General features: G+C 43.9%; 1 protein-coding gene across 1 annotated transcript in view; it reads right to left on the bottom strand.

Moving 5' to 3' along the window:
- Positions 1-6,361, bottom strand: part of RORB (RAR related orphan receptor B) — a 210,840-nt gene extending 204,479 nt beyond the window's left edge. The window contains exon 1 of the mRNA XM_062207085.1: positions 6,305-6,361. Within this exon, the coding sequence (XP_062063069.1) occupies positions 6,305-6,311 (7 nt within the window). The 5' untranslated portion in view covers positions 6,312-6,361. The remainder of the gene's footprint in view (positions 1-6,304) is intronic.
- Between the last annotated feature and the right edge of the window lie 7,195 nt (positions 6,362-13,556).

Here is a 13,556-nt window from a genome sequence, read left to right as displayed (position 1 = left end):
TATACAGCTATAGTATATTTTCAATACTTATAAAATAAGAGCATACCAAGAAAATGCATGCCATGTTAAGTAAAAAAGATATTGTACTTGCTAAATGTTACAATGTTTAAATGTCTACCATGGGAAGTGTACAACAATCTGGGTGAAAGATATATTGAATAACATTTTTTTAGCTTCCCAGATATTCATTAATAAAACTGCACTTATTGTAGAGGCACCAAATCTCAGACTTGAAATATCATTGGCCACACAGTTATATTTTAAAGGTTACCTATGCAAACCAAAATTCTTAGTGACTTGAAATGCATAATAATTTTGTGACGGTATGATTGCAATATAAGAATCCCCCCCATGCCATTAGTTAACCCCAAGCATATTATATTTAGCTTGATTCACTATAAATACCGTTATAACACCTGTGGTTTCCCTCATTAAGAACTGAATAGTGGGGGTCAGGGGTTGAAAGGGCAGCATATGCACTATGAAAGGACGAGTTAACATTGCCTATTATATTGGTGCACTGGTGAATCTCATTTCTATTCATCAGATGATTAGTTCAATCAATATTTATTCCTCTATGCTTCCTTTGTCTTGTGCTACAAAGGAGACATCCTTCAAATTCGTGGCATAAGCCTTGTTATCTATGAATTTGTTGCTTAATTTGAGAGGGAATATTTTATTTATTTGGCAGTCCTGAATTCTTTGATTCTCTTTCCCTCTAATTATCATTAGGTAGTATAATAGAGTTTTGTGTGGATTATTTATAAATAGATGCTATTAACAGTTGTTTTCTGGGTGATTCAAGTACCATGTGTGTTCATGTCTTCCCTTTGAATGTTCTGGAAAGTTGCTTCTGTTTCTCTAAATATGTCGAAGTTTTGAAGTGTGGATTGTGAAAGCAAAGATAAGAATGATTTTCTCAAATATTCATTGAGTGGGTGGCTACAGGCATATACATATACAATTGCATATCAGTGTGTATCAACAGACGCCTCCAAAGACTGCTATTATCTGCTAAGGATTCTGTTAAGTCAGACAGTCTATTCAAAGTAATATAAATATTTGTAAGAAGCTGAAATTGGAAGACGATTACAAAATTACAGGAATAATACTTTTTTGTGTAGGGTGCTCGTGTTACCAAAGGTCATCACTGATTATGTCACAAAGGATACATTTCATTTCTCTGCTTAATTTCTATCATTTAGATGGGAATAGACAGACTATCAGAACTGATTCTAGAATAAAAAATCATATTAATTACTAAATAATCTGTAATCTTCTAATATCTACTTTTCTATATAGTTCAGCACATCAAAATAAAATGTTTTGTTAATGCCAATTAAACTAATGCCAATGTAATTAGAGATAGTTATCATTTTTTGTCTGTTGTGGAATAAACACGGAAGTGATTTAAGCTTTAAGAAATTCTCTTAATATTACCAGAATGATTAATATATATAAATATATGTCATCTCAATCCATAGTAGCTTTTGCAGTCATTACATCTGTTCTCATGAACCTTTGATTTGTTCCAATTAGTTCAGGACTTGACAGTCTTCATTTTGGCTTTAATTTTCTTATTTGCTAATATGTTGATCCGGAAAATTTGGAGTTCACCAGTGAACAGTAGCACTGTTGTTACTGTTCATAATTTTCAACCTCACTTTATATTTGGATTTGCAGAATCCCAGTAGACCTATTTATATTGTTTTAAAACAATAATTTATCAGAGACATTTTGAATTCTGCTTAAATGAAAGGTTATAATATGTAGTTTAATTTAGAGGTATATGTATTATTCAATGTGGTGAAAAAATCTAGTTACTATGCTGTGTTCACACTTCTATTGCTTAGAACTATGGTGGTGAAAAGCATTAAAACTATATAGGCCATTTAATATTCCTAAAAGATGTACACAAGTTTGTTAAATATGAAGTCATTGTCCAAAAAGCATTTTCATCTTTTTATGTAGAAAAACCTCCGTGTTAAATACTTTTAAAATCCTGGGGACAATTGTGTATATGTTACTTTGAAAAAAAGTAGTTATTTTTCACAAAATTTGAATGTCATTTTCATGAAGACCAACCTTGAACCTTCATATTTTCTTGATGCTATAAAGTTATTTTTTTCCCTATAAAATTAAGCTACATGACTGGAAGCATTTAAATTTAAGATATAATATATGCAAATAGACACTTAAAGAGTTGCTTTTAAGGCTGTTAATAGTTGAATATTTAACTAACTGCTACCACAATAAATTTTGACATACCTATTTGGTTAAGAGTATAAAATAATGTGTTAATTATGCCAAAGATAAACTACCACATAAACCACTTTAATAATGTTACAAGAAGGATTGCTTAATGAGAAAAGCTATACTGTTGCTGATGGGTAACCCACGGACCTCTAAGTCTTTAGTGAATGCTAACAAAAGCGTTTTAATCTTGTACCCCTCATGTTTGTGAATCTGCTGCTCAAAATTTCTTCCTTTACATTTCCATCCTGGTTGACCATTTCCTGATTATCTGAAAATACAGAAAAGGAAAAAAAAAATACCTGGTGGTTCTAATGCCTATCCCAGAAGCTGAGTTTGTGAAGCACTTTCAGGTTCCAATACTTGCTCCAAATTCACCCAGGGTGTTGGGGGAGGGAGGAGGCAAGTCTCACTAAATGCATCCACCTAAGAAAATATTTTGTTTTTCTGGCTATATAATGTTTCAAAAGTAGTTGAAAAAACAGCTCTAGGATTTTTCTTCAAACTACTTGAATTATTAATTTTCTTGGAATAATGACAGATTACTGATGACTATGTAATGAGCAATTACTAATGGTCTAGTGACAGAGATGCACTTGCAGCAATGCTTTGTAACTGTGGAAAGTGGAAAGTTGGTTTGATGTATTTCACTGAAACTTGTAGGAGCACTGACAGCAAGAATTTGCATGGGAAATCCAAGGCCCCCACCAGCAGCACTCTCAGACCTCCATACTTCGAGAGGTTACTATACCTCTGAGAGTAAGCTGTCTTTTTCCTGAAGTTCGAGCAGTTAATAAAAATTAACCACTGGCGAATAACAGATCAAAACCGGACATTAGAAAAGCCAAGCCTCATCCTTGTTTACAGCAAGCATAAAACCAGATTTCTAATCCGCACAAGCGACAATCACCTATTGATTGCGATGACATCTGTGCTCCTGTTTTTGGAAGCAGGGTTGTCTGCGGAGGCAGGACTGAAAAACCCAACTGTGCTGGTGCCGCAATCAACAGCTGACAGGTCTTTCACGAAGGAGTCTTGAAATCAACACCTCGGCTCTCTCACTTCTCACCTATGGGTGGACTCAATTAAGTCCTCCCTTTTGCGTTCCAGAGTTAGTCCTTTCCGTCGTGCAGTCCCGGAAAGAAGCCTCTCTAGACCTCATGTGACACCCTCTAGCAGACAAAGGGTGAATACTGTCCTAGCCACCAAGCACAACCTTCCGTGTCCTCCCCAGGCCAAAGAAAGCCACCAAGCTGTGACTCAGTTCGGCCGTGGGCCACGGTGAGGACCTCAAAGCTCAGAGCCCTGAACCCCTTTCTTACCACAGAGCAGGTGGAGATGGAGTGGGGGTGGGTAGGGGTTTGCTGGATTGGCCCGGGAGAGAGACCTCTGCATCCTAGCACACATTTGCCTCCGGCAAGGAGTCCTTGTGACTCAGGACAGTAGCCAGTCGCGAACTGTGGGGCCAAGGCAGGGACCGAACCACCCGGGGGAGGGGGAGCGTGTGCGTGGGTGGGGGTGGGGGGCGCTTGTGTGGAGGGAAGAGAAAAGGAGTAAAGCCAAGTTGAAAAACTGTCCCTTTCCCCAGCATAGGGTGCTCAGCAGCCCTGCACCAAGGGAAAGCTGATTCGTTTCCCGTTCTACTTCTCAACTTCAACCCCAACTCCCACAAGGCATCTGAGTAGCCTGGATCCCTAAGGAACAGCTCCAGAAGAGGCCACTAGGCAAGGTCCGCCGGGAGAAGGACCGGTGGAGGAGACACGGGAGAGGGTTAGGAAAGAAGAGCGGACTTGGGAGGGAGGGAGAGACCTGGCCACCTCTCAAGCTTACTTTTTCTCCGGCGCCTTACCCCCTTCCCCTGCCTCCACTTGGAAGTGGTAAGCTGTCCTGGCATCCTGGAGAGGCAGGCGCCCTCTGGGGCGGGGGTGTGAGCCGCAGGACCCGTCCCTGGTTTTAACCCTCAAGCTCTGAAGCAACCCAAGAGACCAATGTGGGGGCATCTGGATTGTGGTCTGCAAACTGTTCCTTCAGGCGCAAAGCGATCAGGCAACAACCCACTCGCGCCCCGCGCCACTCTCATTTCCAACCTGGAAAGGAGTAGTGAGTGGCTTTTATGCCGAGGCCCTGACGCGGGCGGGGGTGGGGGAGGGCTGAGATGAGGCGGTGCCTACTTTTGGATCTTCAGAAAGTAGGAACTCAACTCACTGTAAGGGATATTGGAAGGGGAGAAGAAGGGGAAGGACTAATTCGTAGCCCCAGACAGGAACAAGGGAAACTAGAAAGTGGAAGGGGTGGAAAGGTAGAAAGCCATGAGCGTCTCTCAGTAAGTAAAGGTTCTATACTCGCCTCTTGCGAGAGTGGAGCGCGCGGCCAAACCCTGAAGGAGACAATCAGCTGGAGCCAGCGCACTCACACGGGTTCCCCACTCCCAGCGCACCAGTCAGTCCCTCAAGATCGTGCCTCCAGGGCATCCCTGTCCCTTATCCATAGTCCCCCCGCCCCCCACCGCCACAGCCCCGGGACAGCCTATCCACGTCCCTCCTCCTCCTTCCCTTTCGGCCACCTAGCAGTGTGCAACTCAGCAGCAGGGACTGTCCTTGGGTCCCGACTCGGGCTCGCCTCTCGCTTGGAGAGGGAGGGAGGGAGAGAGAGAGAGAGAGAGAGAGAGAGACCCTGTGCCTACCGGGGAAGGGGAGTTATCTCTGAGAGTCTTAGGGGCAGTGGGAGAGGAACACAGCCCAATGGAAGGTGAGCAGAGTTTGCACCCATATTCTCCCCAGTGCCACCTGCCTCGACCACCTCTCTCTCAGGGTCAGGGTCCAGGGGTGCGGGAAGGCCCTGAGATGGCCTTTTCCAACTTTCTGTTGAGGGATGTGTGACCGGGAGAGAAGCGCCCCCCACTCCCACCCCAAAACTGCGGGGTTGCGGGGAAGAGCTGCGCGCAGATCTCCGGGACAGGCAGGCACTCCTCCGGCTTTTCAAGAGAAGAGTGAAGTTGTGGCCAACCGGAAAGTGAGGGAAAGGGGGCCTGGGCACAGGGCCCGGGAAACCCAAAGTCCCCAGCACAGTAGTGCGGGAGAGGGTCGCAAAGGCCGCAAACCAGCTGCTTAGGAGGCCCGGAGGGCGGCCTGAGCAGGTGTCTCGCCCCTATCTCCAGCGCGCCGCCCCGCAGTCGTCGGTTCGCCCAGGGCTCCCTCGGCCACCGCGGCCTCGGGCGACCAGACTCCTGGCTCGAGGGGCAACTCCAGCAGCGGCCTTTTTCTCTGACAAAACAGCCAGAGCCCTCGGTGTCCCTGCCGCGCATAGCGTGGTCTCCCCTTCGCCTGCGGAACTTTTCTCCGTACTTTTTTTTTTTTTTTTTTTTTGTGGTTCGCGCTCGTCCCGGAGCCGCGCGGGACGGAGCACGGGACCGCGCCGGGACTCAGCGCCCGGGAAAGCGCGCAAAGAGCCCGTCTCCGCTTCCGCCTCAGCGTCCGGTCCCGCGACGCTCCCCTCGGCCTCCCACTCCCAGGAAGGGACGTGTCCGGCCCCGGGACGGCAGTGGGCCTCCTACCCAGGTCAGTGTGTGTGTGTGTCCCCTCATGTTCGCCCCACAGCCCGCCGGTGCGCCCTGCACGTCCAACCGCTGCCGGCGACCACTGGCTGAGGGGAGCTTCCAGCTGCTTCTGCCCACAAAGCACGCGTCTCCCTCCGCTCTCCATCTATCCCGGACCCGCCGCACTCGCGAGAGACGCGCAAAAGAATAAAAAAAAAAAAAAAAAAAAAAGAAAAAAAAATGAGGGAGCGCGAGCGAGAGATTCAATGCAACTCAGTCAGGAACTGTGAGGAAGCCGCTAGCGTTGCTCCTCTCTCCAAAAAAGCGCCCTCCCGCGTCCCTCCAGAACTCCGAGAGAGGCGGCACCACCTTGTCACAACTTTCTTCGCCCAGGCCATCTGCAGCCCCACCTTGCCAACCAGAACTCGGGCGCGGGGGTCTCGCCGGGCTCTCGCCCCTCCCCCACCTCCCCGTCGGGCCGGACGCGGCACCCTCGGCGCCCGCGGGCTCGCTTACCTCGCATGGTGTGGCCGCTGTCCCGCTCCGCGTAGTCATGAAGCTGTCGCCAGCCCGATCCCCGGAGAGCCCAGAAATCCCGCTCAGCACGCGTGAAGGATGCGGCGGGCGACGACGAGCCGCTCTGCCCAGGAAACCATCCCTCTAGGCGGACGCCGTGGCCGCTGGGTGCCGTTGGCCGCCGCCGCCGCTAGGTTAACAGTTACGCTGTTGGTGGTGACTGTTGGGATGGTTGTTTGTTTGTTTGTTTTCAGCAAGGGCGAACGAAAATGTCCTGGCTGGCTAGCGCCTGGGTTTTGTTTTGCTTGTGTTTTTCTTTCTCTCCAGTGTGCTTGCTTTTTGAAAATGCCAGCGCCTCCGGCTCAGAAGATTTCTTTTGTGAGCACTTGGACTGAGAAGGAGGAGGAGGAGGAGGAAGGGGAGGAGGAGGAGGAGGAGGAGGAGGAGGAGGAGGAGGAGGAGGAGGAGGAGGAGGAGGAGGAAGGGCAGCAGCAGGAGGAGGAGTTGGTGGTTTTGTTAGTTACAAAGAAGAGGGAGAAGGAGCAAGGCGGGGGGAAAAAGGAAACAGAAAGAACAGACAGAAAGGCGGTGTGGATGGCAGAGCATGTGCGTTTTCACATGACATCTGTGCCTGTTAGCAGATCCACAACGTGAATTTTCACTGTTCAGTTACGGAGGGGAAGGGAGCGAGAGAGAAAGAGAGCGGGCCGAGATGGAGAGAGCCAGAGCCCAGAAGGGGCTTATACGGGAGGGCGGGTTTGGCCGGGACTTGCAGGCCCCGCCTCCTGTCAGCGCTGCGGCCAATCGGCGCCCGGCAGCGCTCCGAGAGAGGCTGGGCTCCGGGGAGGAGGAGGGACTGCCCAGCCGGCGGCGGCGGCGGCGGCGGCGGCGGCGGCGGCGGCTGGGGCTGCAGCTGGGAATCCGAGCCGGTGCCGACCGGGCCGAGCCGAGGAGGCCCGAGCCCCCGAGGGAGGCGCGCGGCGCCGCGGGCGGCATCCGTGTCCCCACTGCGGCCGCAGGGACGCGGACGCGTGGTTCGGCCCTTCGCGGGGCCGGAGGCGCGAGGGTCGCCCTGGGTCCCTAGTCCTGTTCCTATCTCTGCCTTGCAACCCATGCGGGCCGCGCAGAGTTAGTTCTGGGTCTGTGCACCGGAGCGTGCTGTGCCGAGGCTTTTTTTTTTTTTTTTTTTTTTTTCGGTCAAGTCCGCGTCTTTGGCAAGGGGTTTCCGCGGGCGGGACGCTTCCGTTTCGGTGGTGGAATAATGCAAACCCACTTCAGTCACTTTGAGCGAAAGTGAAAGGCAGTCCCGTGCCCGGAGCTGTACCGGCACCGCTCCGATGCTCCCTGGCCCTCCACGCCATCCAGAGGCTCCCTGCGCCTCAGGAGTAAAACGGACGCAAACACCAAAACAAAACAAAAACACTCCCAGACCTCCGGTTCTCCCGCGTGTGTGCGTGTGTGTGTGTGTGCGCGCACGCTCCTTTGTCCAGGAGGTGGGTTTCGATCAGCATTAGGAGCCAGGACTGCAAGCTGGCAGCCCAAGGTGGCAGGGTGGTCGCAGTGGGCGCCGGCCCTCCTCGCTGTTGGCGGTGTGGTGCTCCCCAAGGTGCAGGTGCAGGGTTCTAGGGGAGCGCCCTTGATGTGTAGTTGCTCCTGGAAGACGCTCACCTGTGCAGAGGAGATTGCCAATGAATCCAAGGTAAAGTGAATTGCATCCCTCTGCTCTGGGCCCGCTTACATGATAAGAACCTAACACATTTGACAAAACTGGTCCTTGGTAAGTTTTTCCCTCTCGGGAGACAAAATAAACACATCCTATAGATGGTTACGTTTGCTTCCCTCACTGTAGTAGAGATCTTGTTAAATGCTTTGGTTAATTGGCCTCCCTAAAAGACACAGAGGTGAAAAAATTTGCCTCATTTACTCAGTCTTGAAGCACTGGAAGATGAACTCATTAGCATACTTGTTGGCAGAGCAGGCCTCATCCTCATTTAGGCACCCAAATAATTTGATTTTTACTGGCATTTATTCATGTAATGTCATGTAACACAAAATACAACGCAGAATTGGAGATTAGTTAATTAGATTACTCTAAGTTGCCCAGTAACCCTCTCCCCTCCCCCAATTAAATAAAAAATGGGTTACTTGCTGAATCTTCTCCAGTTTTTAAATCGGCATAGCCTTGCTGTCTGCCCTTCCACCTGCAAGCCCATGTGTATTTTAGGGAAATTTCAGTATTAAGAGTGGAATTTGATGGAGTCATTAATTAAGTGAAATGAACAAAAGGAGGAAGTTACTGTACAGAATAGCTATTCCCTTATAAATACCTTTCTCCTAGATTTGTAATTGACACAGTAGTTAATCTTTTAAGATAATATTTAAGGCTCTCTGGTTTTATCATTTTTAATCAAGTAAAATATATTCATCATAACTACATTAAAGCTGCACTAAGCTATGCCTAATTTAGTTGCTTCATTAAAAATTACTGAATATAAAATAGTCAAGAAACAAACTGTGACTCCATCATTTTAATTTTATGTGCTTCAATCATAGACAGGAATATTGAGAATTCCAAATCCTTTGTAAACATTGTAATTGTTATTGCTGTTGTTACTGTTTTAGATTTCTAATTCCTATTAGAGTGAACAGGAGTTTCAAAATTCAAGGATTTTGACTCTTTTAGTGGTCTTATGTTTTAAAACATTTACTGAATTCTGAGGTTCCTTTTTACTGCTATAATATATATAATCCTTGACAAAGTCAGGGCACACATGGAAAGTACTTCCCCCATTCTACACAGTTGTAGATGCCCTTTGCTTTGTGCATTCAACAATACACAATTGCATAATTTTGTTGAGAACATATTTATTACTCCCTTCTGGACATTTTTGAAAAAAAATTGTTACTTAAAAATGTTATGTTATTTCATTTTCAAAATTATATATATATATAATGTATATGTTTACAGTGATGCAGAAATATATTACTTATCTCAGAGTGGAATAAATACTGTTAGAGATCTGGGTTATAGTGTAGAGATCTGGGTCATTTTGGATCTTCCTAAATTTAAAAAATTGAGTCCTTGAGTGTTTCTAATAACATACACATATATTTCTACTGAACGGAACCCATTTATATAAAATAAATTTTCAGGACATAATGAAAGAAGTCAACATACTATTTATATATAGTCTTATCATTTTATAATTTATCTGCCAGCAAATATCCTTATTCCATGTCGCGTACTGTTAATACAAGGTTCTTGATAACATGAAGAACTACGGTTTCATAATTTTCTTTGAATGGTTATAGAACTCTCTGGCTTCCTATAATCCTGAAACTCTGATTTTGGCTCTGGGCCTGACGGATATTTTAAGTTGACAGTTAAATTTTGATTAACTTAAATAGCATATAGCACTGTACTCAGCCACAGGAACTGATATGATTTCACTTGTATTTCCCTGCTTACCTGCCTCCCTCACATGTAAGCTGTAAGGTCATGAAGCATTAGTGATGTGAAATAACCTCAAGGAAGCCAAGCTTTCATATGAGACACCAGGTAGAGTGATTGCGATCATTTCAATCCTAAAACGCTTGAAGTGAAAAAGGAAGTCATGGTTCATTATATTCTGAGCAGGCTAGTCAATATATGGAGGGTATTTTACATAGTTATGGTTCTTGGACATTGGCAACACTGATACAATATTATGATAGAAAGACTAGGTGTATTTAGCCCAGTTTACGGGCTGTGTGATCCTGAAAGTTGAGAAAGAGACATAAAACTACCTCTAAATATTGGAGAAGCTAGAAAAAATAGAAGAACTCTTAACAGTTGAACCTATTAAAACTGGTAAGCATGAAGTACTGAGCTCCCTGTGGCTGAAGGCATCTAAGAAAAGGTTGAATAAAAGTTTCCAGTAAAGATTCTGTAGTGTAGAGATTAAAAAAAAAAAATCATTTGAAAGGCAGAGAGACAGAGACAGAGAGAGACAGGAAGAGATCCCCAATCCACTTTTCACTTCCTGAGTGCCCACAATAACTGGGGCTTGGCTAGGCTGAAGGCAGAAGCCAGGAACTCAGTCCTGTTCTCCCACGTGGAGACTCAGGACTCAGCTGCTTGAGCCAACACCTGCTGCCTCTTAAGGTTCCCAATAGCAGGAAGCTGGAGTTGGAAGGAGGGCCAGAACTTGAATGCAGGAGCTGCAATATGGAATATGGGGTGTGGTCCTCCCAAGAAGTGTCTTAACCATCAAGTCAAATGCCTGGTTCTAGTATAAAAACTTCTATAACAAGTTGAACATTTCCTAGTCTATCTCCGAGACTGAAGCTCTCAGTGTATTCAAATACAGGCAGCTACTACTGTCCAGAAGTGATCTGCTTCCTACCAGAGAGTGAGTGCAGGCTCAGTGAGAGCAGGATCCAGGGTCTCCCTAGGGCTTGGAAAAGCTTCTAGTACTTTATGCGGGAATTGTAATTATTGGTGGAAAAAAATGCTTCCACTCTTTTATCTACTGGATGTGAACCAAAAAATGAGTTAAGAATTAGATAAAATAGATTTTTCTTAGTTTGTAATGAGTAGGAGGAAGAGAGAGAGAAAGAGAGAGATACTCTAAGTTTTAAATTCTCTTAATTCTTGAAAAAAAATGTTGGTTGGGATTTGTTACATAATTATAAAAGAAAGAAAAACCTAGTTACTTTCGTATTTATTACTTTCTTAATTTTATTCCCTGGCAGAAAACCTTCATACTCTTTTTACTTTAAGTTCTGCTTCGTTTTAAAGTGTGGATACAGGTTGAAGTTTTTCAAATGAAAATGGAAGAACATGTTAAAAATGCTTTATTCAATAAATTGGGACAAGAAAGTGGTAAGGACCAAAACATAAATTAACCCCAATGTGTAAGATGGAGGTTAGTATTGCTAGCTTTAGAAAAAAGACAAAATACAAAAGTATTTTAAAAAGTTTGGAAAGTGGAAAAATGAAATGAAGAGATACATTATTTTGGTGCTAAAATTTTTTTGAAGCCATGCACTTTTTTTATATAATATGTATTTTCCATGAACATTGTTAAGATATCTCCTCTACATGTCAGGAGAGAGCTAACATTGATTTGATTAATCACATGTTCTGTCAGCCTATCTGATTTCTATTTCTTAAAAGAGCCTAAATGTTATACATTATATTACCACTACCCCTCAACGCATTTTTTCTTTCTCAGACAAAGCAACAAAAGTCTAGAAAGAACTTCTCTGAGATTGCAGATCTAAAAATGCACTGTCCAGGATACAGCCACTAAAATGTACGTTTTATGGCTGTAAGAACATTCCTGCTTTTATTTTTTCAGTGCTGAATTCACAAACTCCAGAATCTTGCCTGGTGAATACAATAGAGAATGAATTCATGGATACTGGAATCCTTAGTCACTGCATAATATTCCATACTCACACTCTGTTCGCTAAATGACATTAAATAAAGAATGATGAATTTTGACTTTTAAAATAAAAGGATACCATGAAAAATTTATGAAACAATGATGGCCTGATTTCCTCCATCATGGAATTTAGGAAAATACTTTTGTAATAAATATTTCAGACCAGGGATGATGTGAGCCAGAATTAAATTTGCACCAGTAAAAATGAAAAAAAAAAAATTGGAGAGATTGCATGCAGGACACGCATTGCAGACAGAAACTGTGATGTTTGCTGAATGATTAGATGGTGGTTCTGAGGTACGGCGCTTCATCAACACCGGAGCTTCATGAGTCAGAGTCTAGTGGTGTGATTATCTCACTAATAAGCATGAGTACACAAGGAAGAGTAGATTCTAGATCAAATAGCGGGATAGGTTGAGATCTGTTTTTCTTGTTGGTGCATATAAATGACAAAGCACAGCATCAAATGGTTATGTAAAGGTGCAGATTTGGAAATTAGTTAAAAGTGAGAGCAATGATTTATGGCATCTTCAAAAACTAAGTAGAAGAGAAGTAATACGAAATTTGTCTAAATAAATAAGTTTACAAAATAATAGGACTAAATGTTTGTATATATTCATATTATAGCCTTAATAAGGACAAACTCTTCTAATCAGGAAATCCAGACACCATAAAGAAAATTTTAGATTTTTTTTATACATACAAATTTAAAAGTACACATTTTCAATGGCAGAAGATGCAAAAACAGTCAATAGGCCAAAGAAATTATTTGTAGCGTGTGTGACTGACAAAAATTTAATAGCTTTTGTAAGCAATGTATACAAATTTTTAAATTCACAAGAAGTAGACAAATGAAAAAAACCTCAAAACTGTAGATTGGTAGGGGATAAAATGGAGATAATTTAGTGGATTCTTTTTTTTACTGTATTATTTTTGCTCCTGGTGAATAGTTCTCCTTCATGTTTATAGCTCTGTCATGCTGCTAGAAAGTTCTTTCCCAGATCACTTGAGAAAATGTTAAAGTAACTCCTTGCATGTTGATGAAGATATAAATTGATATGCAAGTATAATCTTTGTTGATGCTTTCCAATTTACTTTTTTTTTTTTAAAGATTTATTTATTTAAAGGCAAAATGTCAGAGGGAGAATGAGAAAGGAAGGAAGAGAGGGACAGAGAGAAGCAGAGAGAGAGAAAGGAGATATCTTCCATTAGCTGGTCCACTCCCTAAATGGCCAACAACAGCTAAGTCTAGGCCAAGCCAAAGCCAGGATCCTGGAATTCCATTCAGATCTCCTACATGGGTGGCAGTCTCCCACATGGGTGGCAGGGGCCCAAGTACTTAGGTCATGCTCTGTTGCATCCCAGGAACATTAGCAGGAAGCTGGATGGGAAGCTGAGCAGCCAGGACCCAAACCTGCACTATGATATGGGATGCCAATGTCCCAAGCAGTGGTTTCACCTGCTGTGCCACTCACAGTTCCCCTTCAATTTGTTTTTAATTAGCACTACTTTCACTGCCTCATTAATTCAAGCTATTGCCTTGTCCTGCCTAGATGGGTATAATATTTTTAGTTTGTCCCTCTACTTCCATTCTTTACCCTTATTCCTTCAATTTTCTCAGTTATAAAGAACTTTTAAAAGTACAGTCAAATAATAATTATTCCACTGCCAAAGCACTTTACTGTGTTCCTATTGCATTTGTAAAATAACCTGTATTCTCTACCTTTCCTTAGAATTAGGTTGAATACATATTGTTTTTGAAACCCTGAATAATTATTAAAAGGGCTCACTTCAATTTCAAATGTGATCTAGTTTAGGTAACA

Source organism: Lepus europaeus, chromosome 12 (assembly GCF_033115175.1).
Source record: "Lepus europaeus isolate LE1 chromosome 12, mLepTim1.pri, whole genome shotgun sequence".
Classification (NCBI taxonomy): Eukaryota; Metazoa; Chordata; class Mammalia; order Lagomorpha; family Leporidae; genus Lepus; species Lepus europaeus.
The sequence above is the reverse complement of the archived record's forward strand: the minus strand, read 5'-3'. Positions and strand labels throughout refer to the sequence as shown.